General features: G+C 50.7%; 1 protein-coding gene across 1 annotated transcript; it reads left to right on the forward strand.

Moving 5' to 3' along the window:
* On the forward strand, positions 1–27,738 carry ASL (argininosuccinate lyase). The gene is made up of 17 exons (XM_075905095.1): positions 1–87; positions 226–275; positions 4,391–4,585; positions 6,837–6,920; positions 7,499–7,555; positions 8,922–9,019; positions 10,444–10,521; positions 11,649–11,726; positions 12,445–12,497; positions 14,424–14,486; positions 17,386–17,500; positions 20,123–20,207; positions 21,159–21,218; positions 23,546–23,629; positions 25,176–25,256; positions 25,783–25,889; positions 27,515–27,738. Exons 2-17 carry the CDS (start codon positions 264–266, stop codon positions 27,654–27,656), a joined length of 1,392 nt encoding a protein of 463 aa, XP_075761210.1. The 5' UTR covers positions 1–87; positions 226–263; the 3' UTR covers positions 27,657–27,738.

A 27,738-nucleotide genomic window follows, 5' to 3' on the forward strand; every position in this document is an offset into this window, starting at 1 on the left:
GTTCAGCCCCGCCCAGGGGAGGCGTGGAGCGGCCGGCGGCGTGAAAAGCAGCCGGGGCGAGCGGAGCGGGGGCGAGCGGCCAGGCAGGTGAGCAGCGCGGGGCTCGCCCGGTGCAGAGCGCGCGCCGCGCCCTGGGGCTGCAGCTGCCTCGCGCGCTGTGCGGGGCCCCCCAGCAGCGCGGGGTGTTCCCCCGAGGGGCCCAACCCGCCTCTTTCTGTCTTGCAGGGGGCGCGCGCCGCTGAGGTGCCGAGAGCCCGTCCGACATGGCATCCGAGGTGAGCAGCCCGCACTGTGGCGTCCCCCGCAGAGACCAGGGCGGACCCTCCCCAGGCAGAAACATCCAGCTGGAGGGAGCTGGAGTCAAAAACCTTGCAGCCCTCCATGTAGTGGGGTGGGGGGGGGTTTCTTCCCATAGCAAGACTCCTGTAGGGAGGTGGGCGCTGCCCTCCTGGGTATGGCTCTTTGGGCACCCGCTGGTAGAGTCGCTTGCCCAAGATGCCCCTCTGGGCACCTGCTGCCCCGTCCAGGCATGTCTCTGTTAGCAAATCACACCGGCTCCCGCAGCGGCAAGTGCTTTCCACGTTCAAAAATTGCCCACAAGGGCTTCTTGGCCTTATCTGCCATTGTGCGTAATTGCTATCCTGATCTGAAAAGCAGCCCTACCTGTCAGAATGTGCTAGACTTGCTTCTTCCATCCTTGGCCCAATGTAAGAAAGGGGTAAGACAGTGAATTTTGACTAGGGGAGAAGCCCGTATAAAATCTATTATGAAATTCTGTGCTCTTTAAAAGATAGATGAGGAAAACTGTTTGCACATTCATAGCTAGACTTTTTTTTAAATTGCTTGCAATAGGGATTTGGTTACTTCAAGGCTGTGTCTAGACTGGCCAGTTTTTCCGGAAAAACTTGCCAGCTGTCTACACTGGCCGCTTGAATTTCTGCAAAAGCACTGACTTCCTACTGTAAGAAATCAGTGCTTCTTGCGGAAATACTATTCTGCTCCCGTTCAGGCAAAAGTTCCTTTTGCGCAAAGCTTTTGCGCAAAAGGGCCACTGTAGACAGCTCAGATTCGTTTTCCGCAAAAAAGCCCTGATCGCAAAAATGGCGATCAGGGCTTTTTTTGCGGAAAAGTGCGTCTAGATTGGCATGGACGCTTTTCCGCAAAAAGTGCTTTTGCGGAAAAGCGTCCGTGCCAATCTAGACACTCTGTTCCAAAAATGCTTTTAACAGAAAACTTTTCCATTAAAAGCATTTCCGGAAAATCATGCCAATCTGGACGCAGCCCAATTGTCTTGTTTTATGGCTGAATATATATAACTAGAACTTGAAACAAAACATGTAGATATCATTCCCCTTCACTTGTCCTTAGTACAAAATTTAATGAGGAAAAATTGTGTCTACTCCAAAGGTTTTCTAAGATCAGGTTGTGTAATTGTCTTGGTTTGATGGACAAAATGCCATTCGTTTGAGCCAGGAGCAGAAAGCAGTGTGATGGCAAAATCTAGGTCAAGATGTGGGCCTCATACGGCCCACAGCCTGTTTTTGTGGCCTGGGATGCGGTTTGGCTTTATGCAGGGCTCAACATGCGGCTTGAGGGTGGGATCCTTTGAACTTGGTCTCCACTGAGACACAGTCCACAACGGCAAGGTGTCTCCTAGGCAGAGTGAGCATTGAAAGATGCAAGTGGACGGGCTAGCTGGAACAGATGGGTACAAGGTGTTGAAGTTTCTAGCCCCCAGGGAGGTGGTGTCTGGAGCACCAGGGCATTGTGTGAAAAACTATTTGCATGTACAGGCAGTCCCCGGGTTACATGGATCCGACTTACATCGGATCCCTACTTACAAACAGGGTAAGGCAACCCCGCACTAGCTGCATCCCCCCAGCAGACCAGGGAGACGCGGAGCGGCTTTTCTCAGCAGACACCTCAGCTTGAGAATAAAGGACTGAGGGAAGTGAGGTGTGGGAGAATAAAACTGAGCTCTGGAGAAATGTTTGGCTAGAGTTTCCCCTACAATATGTACCAGTTCCGACTTACATACAGATTCAACTTAAGAACAAACCTACAGTCCCTATCTTGTACGTAACCCGGGGACTGCCTGTATATGCAACCAGACTTAAGCTGCGGCCTTGCCCTTGTCATATGCTGTGACTATCATTGTGGCCCCCAGGGCTTCCAAAGTTGAGTAGCCCTGATCTGGGTGGTAGTGAAGCTGAAGTGGTGCAGAATTTGGCTGACAAAATTTAGAATTAAAAATGATTGTATGAAAATAATGTTTTAAAAATCTCCAACTATAGGCCCTATTTCTATCATCCTTACAAGGCAAAACTCCCTGGGACTTTACTGGGTGTTTTGCCTCCATAGGGACTGCACAATGTTTGTGCATCAGGGATTGGTAGATATGTGGAGACAGTCCTTGGGGAAAGACTTGCTCAATAATGACCCCACTAGCTGATAAAATAATGGCACTGATTAACTTGAAACTGGGACCCCATCCAGTCTGCTGCCAGAGAAGATGGCTGTGATGCTTGAAAGGAAGCAAAAGGGGTATGAGAAATAAATTAGATGGGCAAAAGTATCAATTTAACACCATAAACTCTACTACAGGCACTTCGTATAAATGCTTCCGAATCACTCCTCTTGAGTGCGAATAGCTGCTTTGGAAAATTATTTTTTTAATTGTTAGGACACACCATGGAGTTTTTACGCAAGCAGCAGACCAGACCCCCTCTTTGACGTCAGTGGGAGTTTTGCCTATGTAAGGATTTCAGGAATGCGTTTCATGGGATCAAATGATATGTTGCTATTTGCTGATGAAGCAATGCTGTTTGTGCAAATGCATGGTGAAATAGGTCACACACGGGTTCATTCATTTGAGTGAACTGAAGTTCACTTCAGAAGGGTGCCCAGAAAGACTAGTGTAATGCCATGCTCCAATGTTAAATTTATTAATGCAATGGATTTACACCAGGGTAAATTTTGACCCATTTGACTCACCTGTAAATCCAGAATAATTGTGTTTAACAGACCAAAATCTGTCCCTAAAACTTAAAACAGAGCAGGCTTGATTCTTCTCCATCTTGCACTGTTTTTACCCTGGTGCTAATCCACTGAAGTAAATGACATTATTCCTGAATCACACCAGTTTAAGAGAAGAGCAACTCTAGCACAATATGAATTAAAATACTTCATAATTTCAGAAGTATTTGTAATAGAGGTAGCTTTTATTTGCCCATAGCTCCCTCTCTGTCAATTTTAAAAAAAAAACCATCTGCTTTATATTCTTTATCACATGTATCATTCTTTGTTGAATACAGTGGAAAAAGTGCTAATCTTTGCTATGGGTTTCACTGACCAATTATTTTGCTCTAAAAGGATGTCAGTAGCTCAGTGACTTTCTACTGCTTTCAAAGAGAGGTTGTGTCACATGCCCTTGTACTTGTTTTGAAAAATTAGGACATAAAATTGCCACACCTGCATTGGGGGCGAAGTACAGTGGGTTAGCCCACGATCCTGCAGTGATGCTCAGTGACTAGACACTAATGATAAAAATAGACTGCTCCTCTTTAGAATGGCAAGCGAGAGCCCTGGTGCTTTGAGTATTACACCTGTCTTTTTCTGACCTACGCTATTCTGATGACCGAGCGGATGCACCGCTTGCTATCTGAGCCTGGGCCACGTTCTCTTCTGAGATGAGTTCTGGTAATTCCCATTCAATTAAATTCAGAAGCGTTGTATAATTATTTCCATTGTGGTCGCGCTTAGGGCCCCACTGTGCTGCATGTCAACACAGAAAAAGATAGCCCCTTTCCTGAGGAGTTTACAATCTGAACACAAGACAGGAGATAGCAGGTTGCTACCGACAGCTGGATGAGTGGGACACAAGGCAGCAATGGGCAGCATGAGAGGCGGTGGCCTTGGCACACCAGTAGCCGATCTGTAGTCTAGGTTTTTTATTACGAACTGGTATGGTAAGCGTGCATATGGGAGACTGACTCATGCTAAGGGCTAGGGGAGAGGTGTAATGGGAGAAGCTGCTGACAGAAGGGTTTCAGTTTATAAAGCAGGGCCTCCTTGGTCCCTTTTGTCCTGGCTCCTCTCTGCAGTTTGCAGCAGTGCAAATGCCGTTAGAGCACCTTAGAGATTGTTGCCAAATTTGGCCTGTTCACATCAATGGAATTTAGTCTAGGAGGCCAAATTGACGGACAGGGTTGCATCCGCTTACACTAGCTCTCAATTTGTTCCTTCTGGTAGATGCAGGGACACTGTCCCAGCCTCTGCTTAGCTACACCGAATTCATACTCCTCCCAAAGAGTGTTTCTTTGCAGGTTCTTTCAAGTTACGTATCAGCATGACCTTTTATGCTGCATTTTTAAAACTTCCTTTTCCCTAGGGGGATAAACTTTGGGGAGGAAGATTTGTAGGTGGCACCGATCCCATCATGGAGACTCTCAACTCTTCCATGGCTTATGACCAGCGGTTGTCGGAAGTTGACATCCGAGGGAGCATGGCTTATGCCAAGGCTTTGGAGAAGTCTGGGATTCTAACCAAAGGGGACCTGGAGAAGATCCTGAGTGGTTTAGAAAAGGTATGTATTTGCTTGAGCACCAGGGGTGGCCAGAGGCTCTTAGTCATTGCCACGGGTACCCATTCTGACTTGAAGCTTTAACTCAGGGGCGGGCAACCCCTGGCACGCTAAAGCGGCACGCGAGCCAATTTCCTGTGGCTTGTAAGGCAGGAGCTGAGTCCTGTCTCTCCCCTGGTCAGCGGGGAGCTCATGCTGTGGCTCCAGCTTCAGCTGCACAGCTGGAGCATCCTGCTGGGGGGGCGGGAAGTGAGGCTGGGAGTGTGCAGGCGATCAGGCTGGCGGGCTCATGGGGCTGAGGGGAGTGAGGCTGGAGCAGAGGGAAGATGTGGGGGGGATGCAGTTTTACTTTGCAGAAGCTTCACTTTCCTTTGCTCCCCACTTCTTTGCCTCCCTCCCCAACTAGCTAATGGGCTGCGTTCTCACCCTCTCACTTCTGTGTTACTCCCCCAACCCCCTCCCATCCCAAACTCCCTCTCATACCCCCACCCCACCCCCTCTCCTGCTGCCAAACGCCCTTCCAGACCCTGCACCCCACCTCCCACCCAGATCCTGCATCCCTATCCCACGCGCTGGCAGCCCTCTCCCACACATTGAGACCCTCATTTTTGTTCCCGCCTCAGAGCCTAAGGGGGTCCATAAAAATCCATTTATCACCATATCACATTTCTATCACCATAAAAATCCAGTAACTCTGGAACCCCAGAAAAATAAATCTGGCCTATGGGAAGCCCTGAACCTCAGTCCTTTCTGTCCCTTCCCCTCATCCTGTAGGGGCTGGAGCACAGAGGAGCGAGGTGTCTCAGTTGGGGGCCACATCAGTGAGGGTTGGGGGGTTTTGGAGTTATTTTGCTTCTCACTTGTGTGGTCCCCAACTGATTTTTCTGTGGGTCAACAACCCCCTTCCCCTCCCCCCCAGCCCAACAAAGGTTCCCCACCTCTGCCATAAATAAAGAAAACATTTAAATCTTCTGTGTTGGACATATTTTACTTTATTTAAAATGAAGTTTAATTAAACTTCAACATGAGAAAATTAAAACGGGTAATCTGTTTTAATAATTTAAATTAATCTGTTCTCTCCAGCTGCAGCACCAGCAAAATGGCTCAGGCGTAATTGTGTAATTAACGGAGTTTCCATTAGCAACTGATAGTCCGCAGAAAGTTGTGCATTGCCAAGGTGGTCCATGGGAGGTACAGTGGAGAGAGCCCCTTCCTTCCCAGGATAGCAGCAGGGCCCATGGCAGGAGAGTTAATTCTTGGCATCTCACTTCTATAAGGTCGCTGACGACCTGTAGCTGGTGGCCCTACCCTTCTCAAGTAGTCTGCACTGTGCTCTCCCTTAGTCCTGCTTCAAGAAAACTTTTAACCTTTTAAGTCCCATTGTTGAAAGGGCACACATTATGTGCTTTCCTGGATCGGGACAGCGTCTTGAACCACATCTGTAATGATAAAGTTGGAAGTCCAGCATCTACATTGACCCTTGGCTTCTCTCTCCTGCCCATTCAATTGTCTGCCTTCTGATTCACATTGGGTGTGTCTACACAGCAAAGTTATTTCGGAATAAGCTATTCCAGAATAGTTATTCTGAAATAGCTTATTTCAAAATAGTACATCTACACAGTAGAGAAACCTCAAAATTAGTCCAAGGCAGCTTCCCTAATGTCGACATGCTATTTTGATATAGAGCCCCAGGAGGCACTGGGGAGGAATAACTTAGAAGGGCCCTGGTGAGGCGCTATTTCAAAATAGCAGAAGCGGAGCATCTACACACGTCTTATTTCAAAATAGTTATTCCGGAATAGGCATTACTCTTCATAGAATGAGGTTAACAGAAGTTGGATTAAGCTGTCAGCTATTTTGAAATTATTTTGAAATAACGCTCTTGCTGTGTAGATGCTTGCATAGTTTTTTTGGATTAACGGCCGTTATTCCGAAATAACTTTGCTGTGTTGATGCATCTATTGTGCTTAGGCTGCTTCTTGCTCCGAACAGTTTCTGATCGGACAGCCAGAGCCTGATGATAGTGCGTGGCCCTTTTTAGTTCCTGACTCTGAATCCCTGTGCAAGTGTGTGTAACTCCAGTGACTTCAGACAACTTATTTGATCTCACCTGCTTGAGATCAGGATGAGTCCCCAACAACGAGATCCAGGGATTGCAAAATATTTTACCAACCTGAATGAATCCAGCCCCTGCCATCCCTGTGCAGGAAAGAAACACCGTTAACCCCTGCCTGGTATCTTATTGCTAATGTAGATTTCCGAGGAATGGTCCAGGGGCGCCTTTGTGGTGAACAAAAGCGATGAGGATATCCACACTGCCAACGAACGCAGGCTAAAGGTGATGTTCCTCTATAATCCTCATAAATTCCAGGTCATGTCTCTGATCAGTCTGGCAATAGTAAAACAAAAGTCTTCTCTCCCTAAATACTTTGTTCTATGTTTTTCCTGTTTAGGCTATATCCCTATTGAGAGAATTAAAAACATGTTGCAGACACAAAACTCCTATTCACACAATATATTTTCCATCTTATTTTGTATTCTGAGAGGAGGCTGTCCCAGAATGTTAGGAGACTTGGCCATACCTGACCCAAAGCAGGCTGGGGGCCTGATTGTATTTACACTTGCTTATGTTAACCACGTGATTAACATGTATATTCGGGGGGGCACCTAAAGACCACAGTGGGGATTATTTGTATTGCAGTAGTACATAGTCCACAGTGGACATCACAAAATAACTGTCCCTGCCATGAGCTGCGTGGATTCAGTGTGCTATTTGCTTGCATAAAGTTAAGCACTTGTGTCAGGGTTTGTGAATCCAGGCGTTGGCTTTTAGGCATGGATGAGGTCTGCTTTCTATGCAATCCCTACACTTACAATACAGCTAACATGGATGGAAAAATCTGCTATTGCCCTCAGGAGCTGATTGGGGAGGTAGCTGGGAAGTTGCACACAGGACGAAGCCGGAATGATCAGGTATGGGAGAACTGCCTCTTGCTTTTCCTTATTTCAGATTTCCTTTTGCCTCCTTTCCCTTTTCTTAATGGACAACCCTTAGTCACTACAGTGCCCGTTCATCTAATGCCCGTGGGTGCTGGAGGGATGGAATGAGCGCAGTTATTGAGCAGCGGTATTGGGCATGAGCATAAATGGGACCCCGTTGCTTTTGGTAAAGACGCTGAAGCCGTATCCTTGCACAGAGTGCCTTTTGAACTCAATAGGAGGCCTGTGCAAAAGGTGCTTCAAGACTCTTCCAAACAAGTTGCAGCAGTTCCATGGCAGGCTACATGGCTTTCTCCTGTACTGAACATTGTCCCTGCATCAACGTGAGGGCCTTTGGGCTCACTCCTTGCCACTTGAGCTGTAGGAGAACCAGATAGACCAGACTGACTAGTTCTGCTGCTGTCTTCTGCAGCCACTAGCTTGGTGATCATCCTGGGGTTCGAGGGTTCTCTCCCATCTTCTCTCTCTCCCTCGCCCCCTTTGCATGGCTTCTGCCAGGAGCCTGTGACTTCCCTTCCAGACTCCCTCTCCTTCTGCCCTGTACAGCAGGCATTCACATGGGGCCAGGGGCTTCCGTGAGGCCGGAGCGGAGCCCTTGCTAGCAGCTGGCTGAGAGGACCGCATTGGGAGAGAGGGGCAGGGAGAAGGCATCCCTGCTGCTGCTAGCAGGAGAGAACAGCCAGAGGATGGGGGAGCAGAGAGGAACAGGCAGCTGAGGTGGTAGGGCCGTACTTGGGCACACAAGCACACGCATCTGCGTTGGGGCACCTGAAAATGTGGTGGTCCTTTCTTTTTCCCCCCAGGTGCCATATGCAGCCACATATTTTGCATATGCCTACGAAGGGCCCAGGTTATCTGGTGTTTTTGGCTTCTGACAGATGGATGGACCATACCTCTAATATTTGGGCTGCTTAATGTTGTATTTAGAGTCCCTTCATGCTTGTATTAGCTGATGTAATTTCATGTTTGTCTTCTCCAGTGGCTGGGACCTGCTCCTAACATCAATGGGAGTTCCAGGTTCATAGCAGCTTGTGGAAGCAGACCCTCTGTGGGAACCAAAGCCCATTGATTTTAATGTGAAGTCTCCCATTGGCTTTGGATCTGGCCCCTGAGGAGCAAATTCAAATAGTGAAACTCCCATTTAATAACCAATTAGGTTGAAAGCTGTGAGCTGTTTGAATGGCATCCATAAGGCACGGCGAAGTTGTTTTTCCTGTTGAAAGTGGGGGAATTGACTGTTACCCAGTTCCCCACACTCACAAACGTAGTGACCTGCTGAGTGGGGTTTGCCCAGCATGTACATCATGCACCATCTTGACTGGCTGGAGATCTCTTGCAGGTTGTGACTGACTTGAGACTCTACATGCGAAATTCCTGCTCTGTCCTGTCTGCTCACCTCTTGCAATTTATCAAGACTCTTGTGGACCGGGCTGCTGCGTAAGTCCTTATTTTTGCAAGCTCATGCTATGACATGAAAAGCTCTGTGCTTTGGTGCTGTGATCTTAAACTCTGGGCGAGAACCTCCATTAGCATCAATCGGCACAACTCCACTGAGAGCAGTGCCATTCCTTCTGGCCGACTCCGTGTGCAGGCTGGCAAAGCATGTGCAGCTGTGGCTGATGACCAGGGTCATAGAATTGGCTCCTTCTTTCTCTCTGAACAGCTGGCCTGCTGCATAGAGACTTCCTTTTAGCCCAGATGTATCCTGGCAACAAATCGTGTTAGAAGCTAAAACTTCATTTCAATAAAGCAAAATTAAATAGAGGCAGCTGAGACATCTCAACTTTTCCAGAGTGTAACTATTAAAAACTGTAATGACTTTAGCTACTGACAACACTACAGCGATCCAAATAATTTGTTATAGACTGACTAATCTTCATTACTTTAATGTCACGGTTCTCTTCACAGCTAACAGGTAGGATGATGAATAACTAGTATACAACAAAGAGCTGGCACTATCCTGAACCAGTAATGTAACTAAACAGCTTGCAAAGCCTGGTGGACTGGGAATTCCTGAGTTCTAATTCTGGTTCTGGCACTTGGTTGATAGATTTAAGGCCAGAAGGGACCCTTGGGAGTATCCAGTCTGACTCCTGTAGAGAGAGGTCAGAGAACTTTCTGCATCAAGCCAATAGCTTCTGTCTGAGCTACCACATCTTTTCATTACTCTATTACTAGAAGATTTACTCAGTGTTGCTCGATCCTTAGCTCAATTTAATTTTTGTTTTTTTGGGGAAACCTGGAGTGGGGGCCAGGTCAGAGGCGCATCTCCATGGCCGCTGCAGCTCCAATGGACACAGCTGGGGGAAGGGTGCATGTCCTCCAGATGGGGCAGGTCCAGGTTCATCTGCCCCTGCACTCCCCAGTCAGAGTGAGGGATGCAGCAAACTGCACGTTCACCTGGCTCCCAGGCTAAGGGGAGCAGCCAGCAATGTCCCCATATTAATCGGGGGAGGCAGCTTTACCTCCTACCCCCGCCCTCCCTACAGATGGGAAGCTCAGGGCTGCGGCAGGTGCAGACGGGTCATGTCCCCAGCCAGCCCCTGTCACCTGCCTGGTGATTCTGCCTCTTTTCTGTGTTGGTTTCATGAGAAGCAATCCCATTCCAGGCACAGCCCATTGTCCTGGCACGACCAAACCCTCCTCTTGCTTTAAGTTATGTCAAGAGAAAGCTGCCTACTGAACTTGGTCTAGACAGACACCATCTCTACAATATAGAACAGTCTGTGTTCAGTGCCCCCTGATGTGTTGTAAGCCTCCAGCTCATAATTTGCAGGTTGCTGGGTTTGATTGGCTGGACTCCTTTGAGCTGCGTATCCGCTGTCCCCCTTTTCTAGCTCCTCTCTTGCCTCTTCCTGCAGAGAAACTGATGTGATCTTTCCTGGCTATACTCACCTGCAAAGAGCGCAGCCAATCAGGTGGAGCCACTTTTTACTCAGGTAACTGTTCTGCTTAGGATCTGCTGTGAGCGTTTGTCCTTGGGGACCAGGTCCTTGAGACTGAGCTGTGCAGCCAGGTCATGATACCACATTGGCACGTGGTGATGTTGCAGAGGTCTCAGAGCTACCCTAGAAAGCTGCTGCGTAGCAAGGTGTCTGAGTTGGGGTGGGCAGCAAGCCCAGCTCCAGGTGACTAGGAGTCTGATGTTGAGTTAATGCTCCTGATCAGCTGCCATTCACGTCTATTGCTAATAATTAAGGCCTGGATTCATCACCTCCTTAACCCTCCTCCTCAGGCTTCAGAGAGCAGCCTCGGGCTGACGGTGAGAAATCAGAAGCTCTCCTGCACAAACACTGTGAAGTCAAGCTCAGGAACAAAACTTCAAAGCAGCTCATAGGCTCTGCTGCTGCTAAGGACTGTAGGCAGGGGGCTGACAGACCCGCTGAGCCCCTGGGCAAAGGGGGGGGACATCTCCACGGTTGCAGAAGGGGCGGGGTGGGGCAGGGCTGGGGTAGCCCACTCTCAGCACCATCCGGACTGCAGCCAGCCCTTAGCACCAGCTGGAGCACACCACCCAGGGCTCTGGCTGCAATTTAAAGGGCCCCTGGCTCTGGCTGCTGCAACTTCTGCAGTAGCAGCTGGGAGTCCTGGGCCAGTTTGAATGCCAGGCCCCAGGACAGTTGCCCTCTCCCCTGTTGGCGGCTGACTGTAGAACCAGCTCTAACAGCCCCTCTTGGCTCTTAGTTCCCCGGGGTTCTGATCCCAGTCTGCTTCGAGTACGTTCAGCAGAAGAGCAGATGATTGAGGGGCCATAGAAACGGGCCTTATTTCGGGCAGAGGAGTCCCCGTAGTCTGGAGTGATGGCTCGCTCCCGGGGGACCACCGGGGCAGCATGGGGAAGCTGGCGCTGCTGCTGGCTGTCCATCTCTTCACTGACACAGCCCTCGCCATGTGTCTGGGCCTCGTGCTCTCCATGTCCCTGGTACCCTGGGCTCTGTGGCTAGATAGGGCTCTGGTCTCCAGGGCTGACAACCTGGCACTTCTTGAAACCGCTCCAATCCGTTTTGAGAGCAAAAATGTGAAACCTGCTTAATTCATCATCTGTGTCCGCCCCTTCCTCCCCCAGCCACGCAGTCGCCTTCGCCCGAGACTCCGAGCGCCTGGGAGAAGTGAAGAGAAGGATCAATGTTTTGCCACTGGGAAGGTGAAGCCTTCAGCTGTTTGGTTGCGGGGGGCGGGGGGGACACTCCTGTGTCTTTTCTATAGAATACGCGAGTGGGGGCGAGGTCCTTGCACTCATTGAACCCTGTGGGAGCTGTATTTGTGGATGGAGAAGGAGGCTGGGCTTTCAGTTGTGAACAGCACAGATAACAAATGTTAACCTTCTTGTGCAACAAATATATTCCTCCTCCCCCCCACACACACTTGGTATCTTCCTTCTGACTATCCTACCTCTTGCTCTGCGTCATCTACGGCTCTGTCAGTGGTACCCATTGATGTTAACCTACCTGGGGGGGGTGGGAGCTGATTGCACTCAGACTGCCAGTGCGCCTCACGTGTCATGTTTTACCATCAGCCCAGCTGCCCTGGGAGGCGCTTATTTGAGACGTGGCATGTTTGGGTTTGGGGAAGAGCTTGCCAGTATCCACAAACTCTTCACTTGGATCCTGCACTAAGTGCTTCAAAATGCAACCCCCGCCTTATTCGATAAGAAGCTGTTGGTTTACTTTGGCCAGGAGTTAACAAAACATACCACAGCTACCAATATACAGTATGTGATGGGCATTAAAAGCAGCCAGGTAGCTCACCATGTGGAAATGAAGTCTTACGACCCACTTCTCCGCTTTGTATTGAGAACAGTGATGCAGGTTAGTCAGCATCAATGCAGTGTGTCATGCATGATGTGTCTTTGTGCCTTGCAGCGGTGCAATAGCTGGGAACCCACTGGGTATCGATCGAGAGTTTCTGCGTAAAGGTAAATTGCCTTTCCAGTCATGGAACCAAGTAAGGGAGAGGCCGGGTAGGGTGTGAGGGAGGGTGGGTGACAGCTGCATCATAGACTAGATCAGTGTTTCTCAACCAGTGGTACCTGTACCCATGGGCTGTGTCTAGACTGGCCAGTTTTTCCAGAAAATCAGCCGCTTTTCCGGAAAAACTTGCCAGCTGTCTACACTGGCTGCTTGAATTTCTGCAAAAGCACTGACTTCCTATTGTAAGAAATCAGTGCTTCTTGCGGAAATACTATGCTGTTCCCGTTCAGGCAAAAGTCCCCTTTGCGCAAAGCTTTTGCGCGAAAGGGCCAGTGTAGACAGCTCAGATTTGTTTTCCGCAAAAAAGCCCCGATCGCGAAAATGGCGATCGGGGCTTTTTTGCGGAAAAGCGCATCTAGATTGGGACGGACGCTTTTCTGCAAAATCTAGATGCTCTGTTCCGAAAATGCTTTTAACGGAAAACTTTTCCATTAAAAGCATTTCCGGAAAATCATGCCAGTCTAGATGCAGCCTTGGGCGCCATGCTAGGGGTCACTGGGCTGAGGCGGCAACACACAGCCCCATGCAGCGAGCCCAGCACTGGCAGGCCACTTGCTCCCTGCAGACAAGCTGCCAAGGCAGGGCTGGGTGACGAGAGCAGGCACTTCGAAGACCGGGTTACTATAGGTCTGGAGCCTGGCTCTGGGGGAGGGGTGGGTGCATGGGGTTAGAGCAGGGGGATCTGGGGGTACTTAATTTTTTTAAGGGGTATTTTATAAAGGGAGGTTGAGAAACACTGGACTAGATCTCTTGAGCAAAATGCTGATCTTCGTAGGTGCTGCACCTTTTCATGAGCTATTAGGAGGTCAAATCTGTCACCAGCCAAATTCTCTAATGCACATTATGGGGAAAGGAGAACCAGCGTTAGGAGTTTAGGTGGTTTGGGAGTTATTTATGGTGTATGAGTAGAAATTTCTTCCTGTTTCTTTCCCTTCCACTTCTCCTTCTTCTCTGTTCTATTCTGTAGCATTGTCCACCCGAGTTCCTCTTGCTTTCTGCTTTTCCCACTGTCGTAGGGGACAGACAGCTAGCTCCCTGCCTTGACCTCCTTTCTCTAGCACTCCCAAGAGAAGCCCTGCTAGTTGGACAATAAGCTTCAGTAGCCTGTGGCAGGGGACACTGATCTTTGCATCTGCCTAAGATGAGGTGCCAGCAGCAGTGTGCTGAGACATGCACTCACGGAGCTGTAGACTCCATGTTGAACTTATTACCCTTCCACAAAGACGAGGCAGAACATCCTGAGCCTTGAGTCCCTGGTGCTGACTCTGCTGGGGACTGGAGTGCTCTGGAACCCCCTTTTAAAGGCTGTCTGGGTGTGTTGCAATCCAGTCAGTTTCCGACTTATGACCATCCGCACGTATGACCAAAGCAGTCGGAAATGTGGTCCCTGAGTTATGAACGCGATCCGCGCTTCCACCGTGTAACTCAATGGGGTCCGAGTTACGAACACTTCCAGTTACGGCCAAGTGTTTGGTCCATAACTTGTGTAACTCGGGGACCGGCTGTGCTTTGGTAGCCTGTTTGGAAAACGACTGACTGTGACGATGCTGCTGAAAGGCTTGGTCCAAAGCTTGCTGCAGGCAGTAGGAAGACTCCATTAACTGCAACAAACTTTGCTTAGGGTCATAGTCCTTAGCTAAGGATTTAAAGGCTCTCTGAAGTGAGATTGCAAATTCTTGGTGCTCCAAGCCTGCAAGATGAACACAACAGAACTGATCAATTTACCCTTCTCTTGAAAGTGTGTTGCTAATAATTAAGGCCCTGGTTCATCAGCACTCTTAGGCATGTGCTTAATGTTGAAGTCTGTTGAAGCCTCTGGGCTCAGATAGTAGCCACTGCTTTGACCCTACGTTTGTGTGTTTAAATCACAGAACTTGACTTTGATTCCATCAGCCTGAACAGCATGGATGCAACTAGTGAGCGAGACTTTGTGGGTAGGTGCAGCTGTTTTGCTCTTTTTCCCCCTCTTCCTGAATGCCAAGCAGTCACCTGCTTCTCTGAGACGCTTCCCAGCAAACTTTTAGGGGGGCAGAGAGTTCCGATGTGTTTTCTCCCTCCCCCAGCTCTTCCTGGTGGGAAGATTTGAGCTCTGAACCTGGCAATAAATGCTCCACGCAAATACCCCATGTACTGTTTGATCCAGAACTAGTGGGTCCAGACTCCCAGCTCGTGTACATCTGCAGTGTTCCGCTGATTTAGCTGTGCTGGGAATACTGCCCTTCGTGTGGAGTTCAGCCCCTTGTGGTAAAGATGCTCTCAGTGGCATGAGCTAAAATGTATTGGTTCCCAAACTGGGGGGTGCACCCCCCTGGGAGGGTGTGAAGACATTCCAAGGGGGGGGGGGTGAGGCGACTCAGCTCCTCCCAACATTCCCCCTCACCCTAAGAGCGAGCCCACACTGGGGCTACCTCCTGCAAAAATGAAGGTAGCGCCAGCTTCGTGCGTGCGTGCGCGGGGGGGGTGACGTCCCACAGCTCTGTGCCAGGTCCAGGTCTCAGGAAGCACGTGCGCTGCTTTCCCCCTCCCCAAACAGCCAGCGCGTTTCCTGAAACGCTGGCTCTGTCATGATGCCAGGGACTTCCCTCCCCCTGCTGCCAGCCTGCGTGGGCAGGAGTCCCAGCGTGCACCCTGCTCCTCCGCTCCCCACAGCAGCGGGCACTGTCTGAGCAGTTGGAGCTGGTGTGGTCCTGGGATTCCTACCCCCCACCCCCCGCTCACTCTCTGAGCAGGTAGGCAGCAGGGGAAAGGAAGTTCCCCGCAACATGACAGAGCTGGCATTTCAGGAAACGCGCTGGCTGTTTGGGGAGGGGGAAAGCAGCACACATGCTTCCTGAGACCCAGACTTGGTGTGCAGCTGTGGGACCCCCAGGTACCAGCCGAGCTGTCCCTGTCCCCTACCCCCACCCAGAACCCCATGAGTACCCTGCCCCCCCGCCCAGACCCTCACGAGTACCTGCCTCCCTGCCCCCCTGCCCAGACCCTCATGAGTACCCTGCCCAGACACCCACCAGCACCCTGCTCCTGCCCCCTCCCTCCTGGCCAGACACCTACCCCCAGCTTGCTCCTGTACCCTATTTTCTACCCAGATTTTGCACCCCATCCCTATCCCACTCACTGGCACACTGGATCCACTGTCACGCACACTGGCCTCATTTTTGGCCCCACCTCCGTGTAAAGGGGCCCACAAATTCCACTTACCCTGGAACCCCAGAAGAATTAATCTGGCCTGAGGTCTTGAACCTCAGTCCTACCTACTCTCCGTCTATGGGCCTGGGGTGCCGGGGAGGGAGGAGTCTCAGTTGGGGCTGCATCAGTGAGGCTTGGAGGGGTTCTTTTTGCATCTCATTTGTGTGGTTCCTGACTGGTGTGTGTGTGTGTGTGTGTGTGTGATCTCTCACCCAAAACAGGTTCCCCGCCCCTCCCATAAATAATGACAACGCTGAAACGTGTGTGTTGGACATATTTTAATTAAAAATGAAGCCTAGCCAACAAGCTCCCAGTTAGGGCCAAGGCCTCATCTGGCCGCAGCGTCATAACGTCCCCACACACATAAGAATGGCCCTACTGGGTCAGCCCAAAGGTCCATCCAGCCCAGTATCCTGTCTGCCGACAGTGGCCAATGCCAGGTTTCCCAGAGGGAGTGAACTGAACAGGTACTGATCAAGCGATCTCTCTCCTGCCATCCATCTCCACCCTCTGACAAACAAACTAGGGACACCATTCCTTACCCACACACCCCAACCCTAAGCCTATCATACACCGGAACCCCCTGTCCTGAGCCTCCCACATCCGCAGTCTTCTGCCACAACGCTACTGCACAATCCACACACTGCAAATCTGTGTCCTGAGCCCATCATACTCCCAACTCCCCTGCCCTGAGTCCCTCCTACACCCCAACCTGAACTGCACCCCCACATCCACAAGCCTGTGGCTTGCTCAGCACCCCAAACCCCAACACTCATCTAGCACGGAGCCCCCTTCCTGAGCCAGCAGTCCCTTCTCCACCTCCTGCACCCAAATTCCCTCCCAGAGCTTGCACCTTTCACCCCTTCCCACACCCAAATCCCTCACTTCAGACCAACTCATGAAGAAAATGCAGCATCATTCTTCATATTAAATTTGTTTTGTTTCTGCTATTTCTTATGTTAAATTACATTTTTTTGTACCAAGAAAAACTATTTGTGCTTATTTTTAATTTTAAATTTTTTGTATACTACGTTTATTTTTAATTTTAAATTACTAATTTTTTTTTGTTAAAATTGGCCGTTGGATGATGGTAAAGAAGAGGTAGGGAGGCAGGTGGTATCAAAAAGGGGGCATGATACTGAAAAGTTTGGGAACCACTGAGCTGAGGCTACGGAGTCGCCATTAACTGGAGACTACCAGGACTCTGTGCAACAACCCAAGTGATGGGGCTTCCACAAATCTAATAGACCTCAGGCAAAATTTCAGTGTTGCCTAAATGATTTAAGATCCTGAATCCCATTGACTTTAACAAATCTTAGGCTCCTAAGTCACACTTGAATTTTATCTCTAATGTCTATGGCTGTTCACTGCCTAAATTTTCCTGAAGCTAAGTTACTACTTTTCATATGTGTTCATTTTTTTTAATTGTACCCTTTGGTATATATGGTTGTGACAATTTTCTTCCACTATTTGATCTGAGGAAGTGGGTCTGGCCCACGAAAGCTCATCACCTAATAAACCATCTTGTTAGTCTTTAAAGTGCTACATTGTCCTGCATTTTGCTTCAGCTACCCCAGACTAACACGGCTACATTTCTATGACTAAATAAGATCGTGTTATGCTTTTGACTCTCATCCTTCTCTACAGTGGAGTTTCTCTTCTGTGCCTCCTTGTTAATGATCCACCTAAGCAAGATGGCTGAGGATCTCATCATCTACAGTACAAAGGAGTTTAGCTTTGTTACGCTGTCTGATGCCTACAGGTAACTCTCTACTAGGGATTAATCTCAGTCTCTTCTCCCCCTCCCCCCCCCCATTTCCCACACTCGAAATAAATGGAGCTAATGTGAATTGTATTCAAGCCTTTTTAAGTAATAGGGGCTCGTGGAGAGAAAATATCCACAAACATCAGTAGGGCCCAGTACTCAGCCGCTGTAAATCAGCATAGCTCGCACCCTGCACAGGAGATGGTCTAGAGCGGGTGGCTAGGACAGAGGGGTCTTTCATGAGTAGGTGGGTAGAACAAAGATGACCCTGGAGCATAATCCCCACCCAGGTTATCCAGCTTGGTGGGATGGCAGGAATATACTTGTCATTAGATACTTCAGATGTTGTCTTCCCAAACCCCTCCACCTCCCCGGAGCGTGAATGTGGCACCTTGAAGCTCCGTGGGGAACATGCTTCCAGCACCCAATTTTCTGCAACTGGGATTGACTTGTGGGTCAGCTGTGAAGAGACAGTTAAAATGTACTTGTATGTGGAGCTTCTTGCTTGCAAAGTCCTGTCAAATGCCCAGGAGCAGCTTGTGTTATAACAGAAAATTTGCTTCTGCACCTGGACGAATGGTCCATTAACAGGATTTTTCTTTTAGGTAAGTCTAGACTGTCCCGCAAAAACACCACCGCATCCAAGGAACGTGTTCGCTCTTCCACGAAAAAAGTGGAAGAGCAAATGCACTCTTTTGGGGAGCCCTGTGTACCCCGTTTCATGAGGCATAAGGGCTCCTCCGAAAGAGGAGACTTTTCCGCCATTTGGCCCCATCTAGACAGGGCCAATGGCAGAAAAGCCTCTTCCGAGGGGAAAAGAAAAAAAGCGGAAAAGGCCACGGAGCATCCGGAGAGCACACTTTGCGCAGCTTCTTCTGCAAAAATGTTTGTCTAGACCTAGCCTGAGACGCAGGGAGCCCGGGTTACTTGTGTGACTGTTTTGGAATGAATTGCTGGCTAGGAGAGGAGTTGTGGATTCTACTGCCTCCTTGCCCGTACCACTGGGCAAATCACTCGGGCTCTCTGCCTCGGTTAGCCTGCCTGGAAGATGAGCCTGGCAAAGGGGACTTCCATGCTTCGGAGAGATCAGGCACGTGACGACCAGCGTGCCGGATATGAGGCTCTCTAACTGTACACATCACAATTTTTAAAACTCTGCTCCCAGCAAAGGCCTAACTCTATAGCCCTACTTTGCTGAATCTTCAGTCACACTGGGCATTTTGCCTGAGTAAACACTTGTGGAATCAGGCTATAAATGAGTAGCTGGGAGGGGAAATCCTCCAATGCTGGGAGTTCCAGTAAAAGGGCCTTTTCTTAAACAGATTTGTGTTGCAACCCTTCCAGCTTTCCTGTTACCAGTCTCATTTCTCACTGACAGAGCTACATTTCGTTTCTGTATCCTGGTACAAGAAAGACCGCACCCTTCAGTATGTGTACATAGCTGTTAAATGAGATACCTAAGATCTTTCCACTTACATGGAGCCAGGCTCAGGGCAGCTTTGATACTGGCTCAGGAGCAGCATTGCATGGTAGCTGTGGACAAGATTCATGTTAGCATATCTGCATGCACCTCTGCCCTCTTCCCATGAGCCAGCTGGGCACCTTTGACTGAGTGAGGGGAGAAGCAGCAGCTGTGGGGGATCTGAGACCCGGGATCCGGGAAGTGTAATATTTTGCATCTTAGTTAGTCACCCTGTTCCTGCTGCACAAGAGGCCCTGTAACGTGCAGCGGCTCTGATTCTGTGCTGGCTTCATCAGGATTCGCACCACTCAAGCGGCGCTGCAGAAGTGAGAAGAGCCTGTGGGGAAAGCGGAGCAGAGTAGGCAGCACACAGCTCCAGGGCATAGAGGATCAAATTCACCCAGGTGCAACCCCCCTGTGGTCACTGGCATCTGCAGGGAGTCATGTGGCCCTGTGTGTCTGCAGCCAAGTAAAGGAACTGGAGGTGCCTTCAACTGTGGCTCTGCCCGTGCTGGATTCCTCCCAGTGACTCCGCCATGGTATCTCCCTATGACTGGCCTGGCTTCCTGTAACACCCTCATGTGGCACTTCCCAGCGCTCAGGACTGGGGGCTGCAAAGGACAAGTGAGTGGGAGGAGCCGTGGCAGGGCAGGCTCCCCCTGCGGCCCTTCTAAAAGGCCAGAGCTGATTGGGGGAAGGGAGATGCAATGGGTTATCCTTGAAATTTTCTGGAAATTTCCTAAAATCAGCTTGCCACAAATAGGGGCAGGCAAACAAATATTAGTGTGTGCGATATAAGGCGCTCGCTAACTTGCCTATTACAGGTGTTTAGACTCTGCTCCCAGTAAAGGCTGGATCCTGTAGCCCTACTTTGCCAAATCTTGCGTGCAATGGGCTTCCTATTCTCAAAGTGTTCTAGAAAATTCCTAAAATCAGCTTGCCACATTAGGGACCGGGGTTCCCAGCCGGGTGCCTCGAGGAAAGCGCACGCACTCAGTGCGGAGACACCTGCCGCCGCCACGGGCAGGCTAGCTTCTCTGGCTCTGACCTCGCCAAGGATCAGCTGCACAGCCGTGTCCCTGTGAATTCTCTCCCGTCTCGCTCTGCCTACAGAAAGGGGCCCCTTGTTTAATGTGCTTGGTGTTTTGTTTTTTCAGCACAGGGAGCAGCCTGATGCCCCAGAAGAAGAATCCAGACAGTCTGGAGCTGATCCGCAGCAAGGCTGGACGTGTGTTTGGAAGGGTGAGTCTGCCGGGGAGGAGACGTGGGGGGGTCTCATTACTATTGTCTTTAGCCCCAGCCATTGTAGTTGGGAGAGAAGTTTAAATCCCACCCATTGTATTCTGCCCCTATGTATCCTACCTGTGCATCCAACGCTCTGGTGTTTTCCTGAATCCGCTGAAGCCATTGGGCAAGTCAGTCAAGCTACAGCCGCAAAGAGTGGCTTGATTTGTGTGTTAAACCTGAGACTGATGCCTTGGGCCTGAGCGTTCAGATGCTGAACACCCACAACTCCCGCTCAGGTCAGTAGAACAGAGTGCCAGGGCATGGGGCGCTTCTTTAACAATTTGGCCCCAGCTCCCCCTGTGCATCTTTCATCAGTGGTCACCTGGAGAGAATGGTGCGCACACTGCAGCACAGTATTTTGATCTTCTCTGTTGGCAGATGCTGCATAAGTGCACAGAGTTGCTAGTCGTGACATTTTCCAGCCCTCCACACACACTACCAGACAAAGCAGAATATAATCCCTAGGAAAGGTGGTATCACAAGGTGAAATACACTCAGGGCTGTACCCCAGGTGCACAACATGACGTGGTGTTAGTTGTGATTAGATTGATCCAACAGGGTGCCATGGAGGACCAGCAGGAAAATCCTTACAAACCACACAGCACCACTCGAAGCAAAAATTCTGCTGTACATTCCATCCACCATTTACCAAGATCCTGCAAATGTAGGGGAGTGTCCATCTCCTTTGGGTTGCTGGTCTGCCAGTAGGTGTTTGCGTTGGTTAAGCTTAAAGAACAAGCTGACAAAGTTTTCCCTCTGACTTCAGTGGGCCCCAGATCAGACTTTAAATGACCAACGGCTCATGTACAGAAATGTGGCCAGAGGCTCTGACGCTCTGCCATTGGGAACGGGTTAACATTCATTGCTATTCTAGTTTTAACCCAAGTCTCTGCACCTTCTCCGCAGTGTACTGGGATGATGATGATTCTCAAAGGTCTTCCAAGCACCTACAACAAGGACTTGCAGGTAAAGTCTCATTCCAAGCAGAACACGCACTCCCCGACTCCATTAGCACTTACGTGCTGCATGTGATGACCTGTGTGGTGCAAAGTGGTGACAAATTCAGAGACGAGGTTTAAATCCTGCAGTTTGCATATGAATCACTCCAACCCTAATGATGGAGAAGGAGAAGGCTAGAGAGCTAGATGCTCCGCTGCTGTCAACCTGGTATATTGATTTCAAAGCAGCTCTGCCCATTTACACCAGTTGCGGCTTTGGCCAGGGTCTAGATGGCTTGGAGGGCTGATAATAGGGCATAGAAGCTTTATTACCTGAACTACTTGTTCAAATCTGGCCCCAGGTGACCGTGATGGAGGGTCTCTACCCTCTGACAACTGGGTTGTCGGAAGTTGTCATCTGGTTGCTACCGGGCAAGTTTCTGCATCACAAACAGCACCAAGGGTGGGTTCTTCCAGCCAAGAGCTGAGGGGGTACGGGGAAGGAGCTACCTCTGTGCCCCTAGAGGGCCTCTGCAGATTGTGGCAGGGAGCAGCGTGCAGACAGCTTGTGCTGCTGCTCTGTTTTACGCAGGCCTTTGTTGTCTTCGGCTGGCAGTTTGGCACCTGGCAGTAGCACACAGGTTCGCTTAAGAGAGTTTCTGAATTAAATAATCTACAGCTGTGGTTACCAACCAGTCGATCATAAGACGTTTGGGGGCCCCCCTCCAATTTCCCCCTACCCCCGAGAAGCCCCCCTGCCTACCTCCAGCGACAATGGAGGTAGCGCCGGCTTCCTGCGGGGTGGAAGGAAGTCCTGCAGCTGCGCACCACTCCTGGGGGTTCTGGAAGTGCACTGGCTGCTCCCCTCCCCCAGATCTGTGGTGCAGGGCGGGGGGAGAGGGGGAGTCCCCAGAGGAGGCACTAGGGCTTTCCCTCCTCTGCAGGGGGGAGTTGTCCCCGGGGGAGTCCCTGCTCCCAGCAATACCCTGTCCCCAGCACCCACTAGCACCCTTCCCCAGTACTATGTCCCCTGCTCTCACCAGCACAGTTGGGGCCACATTAGTGAGGGTGGGGGTTGGAGGAGTTATTGCATCTCACTTGTGGCCCCAACTGACTTTTCTGTGGGTCAGTGACCCTGATACAAAACAGGTTCCCTGCCCTTCTCAGAAATAAAGACAAAGCAGAAACATTTTGTGCCTGACAGTATTTTATTTAAAAATGAAGCCTGGCCAACAAAGCCCCATCTGGCTGCAGAATTATAACACTCCTGCACCACCACCCCAAACCCTCGATCTGAACCTATCCTACACTGGAACCCCCTGCCCTGAGCCCCTGACATACCTCAACCCAAATTCCTGCACCCTCACATCTACAAGCCTGCAGCTTGCTTAGTTCAGCAACCTTCCATCTGACCCCAACACTCCCCAGCCTGGAGCCCCCTCCCCGAGCCAGCGTCCCCTTCTCCATCTCCTTCTGCATCCAAAAGTCCTCCCTGAGTGTACACCACTCACCCTTTCCACACCCAAATCCCTCATTCCCACCTCAGAGCCCTCACATCCGGTCTCAACCCAGTGAGGGTACGGCTAGACTGCAGGAGTTTTTCCAGGATTCCAGAGATATCGCACACAGGGACGTGTTTTGTTCTCCCACTTCTTTTTAGAGGAAAAGCAAACGTGCTCTTTCGGTAACCCCTGTATTCCTCTTTCCACGAGGAATAAGGGGGCTTCCGAATGAAGGGTTTTTCTGACATTTGGTCCAGTCTAGACAGGCCAAATGTTGGAAAAACCTCTTCCGACAGAAGAATCAGGGAAACCAAAGCAGCAGTGTAAAGTGTATAAGGGCTGGGGACAGCAAGTGATGTAGAGGGGGAGAATGGAGAGGGCGGGGCTTCAAGGAAGGCGTGGGGTCTTGGGGGAAGGATGGGGCGGTAGATCTTGGCTTGTTCTGACATTTAAAAAGTGATCTTGGGTGTGTAAAGGTTGGAGACTGAGCTCTCCAGTGTACTCAGCCCAGCTTCACAGGTGACTGATCAGACTCACCCAGTCAGCCAGCTCCATGCAGGGAGCCCTGAGCCTCTGACGGGGCGGGGCCAATGAACACTGACTCAGCCTCCTGCTGCGTTCCTTTTGACTGGCTGAAGTGGGACCCTTGGAACGTCCGTCTCAGCTGGGCATTAGGCTGCGAAGGGAAACAGGCTGTGGCCATGCCCAACGCTCAGTGGGCTGCAGGTCTTCCAAGTGTGGCTGCTCCACTGGTGCATGGAGACTCACCAGGAGACTGGGTCCACCCCCCGGCTGCCGCCACGCTCTCATTTGAGCACTGCACTAAGCTGACAGGCTTGTTTTCATTAACTAGGAAGACAAGGAGGCCGTGTTCGATGTGATCGACACACTGAGTGCTGTGCTGCAGGTGGCAACTGGAGTCATTTCCACTCTCCAGGTAAAGCCAAACTTTCTTCTCCTAAACGTTTTGAGTCTGATTCTGCCCGTGCACACCGCTGTGTAAATCAGGAGTGACGCCATCCAAGTCAATAGTTGGGATTGGCCCTGCCTTGGGCAGGGGCTGGACTTGGTGACCTCCTGAGGTCTCTTCCAGCTCCATGGTTCTATGAATAGTCTTACTAATAAATGGTGAGGTCAGAACCGGGCCCACACGTTGAAACGTACCTCACTGAGGCTGTCTATACTGCAAGCCTCTTTCGAAAGAGCATCTAGACTACAACCAGTACTTCTCAAAAAGCAAGCCGCTCTTTCGAAAGAGCCCCCAGGCAGTCTGGATGCTCTTTTGAAAAAGCACAGTTTGCATTACATAGCACCTTTTTTCGAAGAGCACTTAAAAAGGCGTTCTTCCTCGTAAAACGAGGTTTTCCACGGTTGAAAAAACTGCCTCGTTCTTTCGATTTACTTTGAAAGAACATGGCAGCAGTCTAGTCGCAGGGGAAGTTATTTTGAAAGGCCACTTTTTTCGAAAATCCCCTGTAGTCTAGACACACCCTGACACTCAAACCTTTATGAACAGGGGATTTGTGTGGAGGGGAGGGTCCCTCGTCCTGCAGTGGGGTGGGGGTGGGCAGGCTCCTAGCAGAAGCTGGCCTCCCAACAGTTTTGAATGCAGTATCTGGCTCATCCGCTGTAGTAAAACGAAGGCAGAGAATAAATAAATGTCAAAACCTGGGGGGTTGCTTTTGCAGGGGGGCCTTCTGGCTTGTGTGCCAGCTCTGCAGTGACCCATTCGTACAGCAGTGGGTCACGTACAGCCCACAGGCTGCATGCCGCCCATCAGGGTTGTTTGTGTGGCTCGTGAGTCGTTTTGTTTACCGTTGCCAGATTCTGCTGGTGTCTGGCCATGTAGCTTTTTCCCCCACTGGTCTCACTAATGTGACACACACAAAGCAAGGGCCCGTGAAGTGCTGCTTGCACACACCATTGGCTGCAGAGGGCGTGCATGGCTCACCATCAAAGTTCTGCTACGGTTCACGTGGCCCACCCTGCATGTTCTAGGGAACCAGCGCGGTGAGCAAAGCTACCCCGTCCTGAGACCAGCTTGGCTATGACAGTCTTGCAGCCCACTCACTAGCCTAGGTTGCTCATTGCTGCAGTAGTAGCTGTTAATTCGGGGTGGACAAGATCCGGCCCAGGGGTCAGATCCGGCCTGCCAAGCCTTTCAGTCCAGCCTGCGGCCCACCCCACTGGACCCACAGGCGGGGAGCAGCCCCAGAGCTCAGAGTGGCTGGCTACTCCAACTGCCTTTCTGTGCTGGGGAAGCTTCACGCACTGTGAACCCCCCTCCTTCACCCAAACGCCCTCTGACCCCACACCTTCTCCTGCACCCCAGTTCCCTCCCCTGAGCTCCCCTTCAGCGCCCAGCCTCAAGCCCAGACTCCACATCCCCTCCACAGAAACGTGACCTTGGAGTGCTCTCCCCCCCATCAAAAATGCTTGCCCACTTCTGCATTAACTTCTACTTCGGTTCCTCCCTTCTGCAGATCCATAAGGAGAATATGGAGAAAGCCTTGAGCCCTGACATGCTGGCTACAGACTTGGCCCTCTACCTGGTCCGTAAGGGAGTAAGTATGGAGGATAAAGTATGGTAGAGGGTTCTGAAGCCACAGTGACTCGTCGGGGTGTGGCTTGGCTTGAGAGAGCAAAGATGATTGGGCTCAATTCTCCTCTTGACAACGCCCCTTGACATCAGTGCACAGTAGGAACAATGTGAAGCTTTCTATTCTGTGCCAGCAGCGGGCTGCTTCAGAGAGAGGTTCCCCCTCTCCCTTCCCTGCCCTGGGAGGCAACCAGTTGTCACGTTCTAGCCCCAGCAGGTTCTCAGTTTGTGGCCAGAGCCAGCAGGACTGAAAGCCCCTTTGAATGTGTCCCCAATTGTATAACTGCTGCACTGAGGCCAGGCAGACATTTTTGCAGAAAGTGGTGCCTTCCATTACAGGATGTGCATGTTTCCCGGAAAACCCAGCCTCTGATGCCACTGGGAATGTCCCATCACCTTGTCAGTCAGGGCGGACAGTCACCTGTTTCCACGCTCTTTGTTCCCGAGCCTTAGTTTTTTTGCTCACTTATTGTATATACATCTAACTGCAGATGCCATTCAGACAAGCCCATGCAGCATCCGGGAAGGCTGTCCACCTAGCCGAGACAAAGGGCGTCTCCATTAATCAGCTCAGCGTGGAGGACATGAAGAGTATCAGGTTTGTATCCCTCAACGTCGCTTCCAAAGGCCACTTGCTAGGGTCCAACACCTCTCCACTCACGCAACTCCTGCCACGTCCTCTCGCCTGGGCCTGAATTACCTTGGTGCGACTGAAGTCTACCTGTGACCAGTGGGCCTTGGAACAATGCCTGTGTGAAGAGTGGGGTACCCCCGTTCTCCATGCCGAGCTGCCTTTCAGCTGGAGCCAGGCAGGGCCACGTTGATGTGTGCTTAACTGGAGATGGGAACAGACTGTCCAGCAGCTCTGGACAAGGCCCGGACTGTCCATTCTCCCAGGGAGTAATTAAAAAATGATTTTTATTCCTCAAACTCTGTTGCTGTTCATACCAGCCTCAGAAAGGCCTGGCCTGAGTCAGCTTCTGTAACTGATTGATTGCATGTGGCTGTGCAGCTGGTTCTCGCTGGCACAGGCGGAATTGATCCGAATCCTGCAGCAGTCAGCTGAGATCTGATCAGGCCCTAGCAGGATCTCATCTGGGGTATGCTTATCGGATAGTCGACTAGTGACTCAGCTCGTTGCTTCCCCTCTCCCCTTGCTGTCTGACAGAGGCCGCAAGGGGGGGGGAGCAGGAGCTGGCGCTGGGGGGAGCTGGCTTCCCCCCAGCACCATCTCCATGTGGGGGGCAGGGGAGGCAGAGGCGTAGCGGGAGACCAGGTGTAAGCTCTGAATCAGCTGATTCCCGGCTTGTGCCTGGTTTCCCCCACTGTGTTCAGCCTTTTAAATATATTAAGAGCTGCCAGGCTCTTAATATAATACATTTTAAAAGGCAGAGCTGCAGTGAGGTTAGCTCCCAGGGCCGGGAGCTAATCCCACTGCAGCTCTGCAGTCTCCCCTCCCCCATCAACTAATCGATAGAAATTCCATTGACTAGTCGATAAGCCCATTTAGCATCCCTAACCTCAGGAGTCAGGCATTTGCAGATTGAGACGCGCTTCAGTGCTGACTCGCATGAGCGCTCTAAGGCTGTGTCCAGACTCAAGGGTTTTTTTGAAAAAAGTAGCCTTTTTTCTAAAAAACTTCCCCTGCGTCTAGACTACAGCCGCGTTCTTTCGAAATTAAATTGAAAATGCGGCTTTTCTTTCGACGGCGGAAAACCTCATTTCACGAGGAATGCCTTTTTTCGAAAGTGCTCTTTCGGAAAAAGGCGTTCTTTAATGCAAACAGGGCTTTTTTGAAAGAGAGCATCCAGACTGCCTGGGTGCTTTCTTTCGAAAAAGCAGCTTGCTTTTTCGAAAGTTCTGCTTGCAGTCTAGACGCTCTTTTTCGAAAGAGGCTTGCAGTCTAGACGTAGCCTAAGAAAGGAAGGTTTCTACAGCCTTTGCCCTGCGATGTCCCTGGCATCACTGCAGAGCAGGTGCAGAGCACTGTGCCCCGATCCGGTCGCATTTTACACCCAACTTGCACTGCCCATGCAGAGACGACTCACTGCTCAGACAAGGCAGGATGAGGCCCTGGGAATTTTGCCCTTGACTCAGTGGGAGCAGGAATGGGCTTCCTAACCCAGGCAGTTCTTGGAGTCGGGTGGAGCAGGCTTGCCAAGCTAAATCCGTTCCGTCCGTGGGACAGACGCAGTGACAAACTGTCTCGCTTTGCTTCCCCAGCCCCCTGTTTGGAACAGACGTGTCTCAGGTTTGGGACTACGCCAACAGCGTGGAGCAGTACACGACTCCGGGGGGCACGTCCAAGAGCAGCGTCACCGCACAGATCGAGCAGCTGAGGGAGCTTCTGAGGAAGCAGAAATGATCCATTGGAAGGCAGGGAAACGCGAGTTGCTGCTTCGCGTGTGACTCGAGTGAATAAACACGGGACGTGTTGCTTTCGCTGA

This window comes from Pelodiscus sinensis, chromosome 21 (genome assembly GCF_049634645.1).
Source record: "Pelodiscus sinensis isolate JC-2024 chromosome 21, ASM4963464v1, whole genome shotgun sequence".
NCBI lineage: Eukaryota > Metazoa > Chordata > Testudines > Trionychidae > Pelodiscus > Pelodiscus sinensis.

Bases quoted from the DNA above. Each gene is read 5' to 3' on its own strand.
- ASL (XM_075905095.1), top strand. The intron at 12,498-14,423 runs GTAAATTGCCTT...TTTAAATCACAG, and splicing joins TCGAGAGTTTCTGCGTAAAG to AACTTGACTTTGATTCCATC. The intron at 14,487-17,385 runs GTAGGTGCAGCT...CCTTCTCTACAG, and splicing joins TAGTGAGCGAGACTTTGTGG to TGGAGTTTCTCTTCTGTGCC.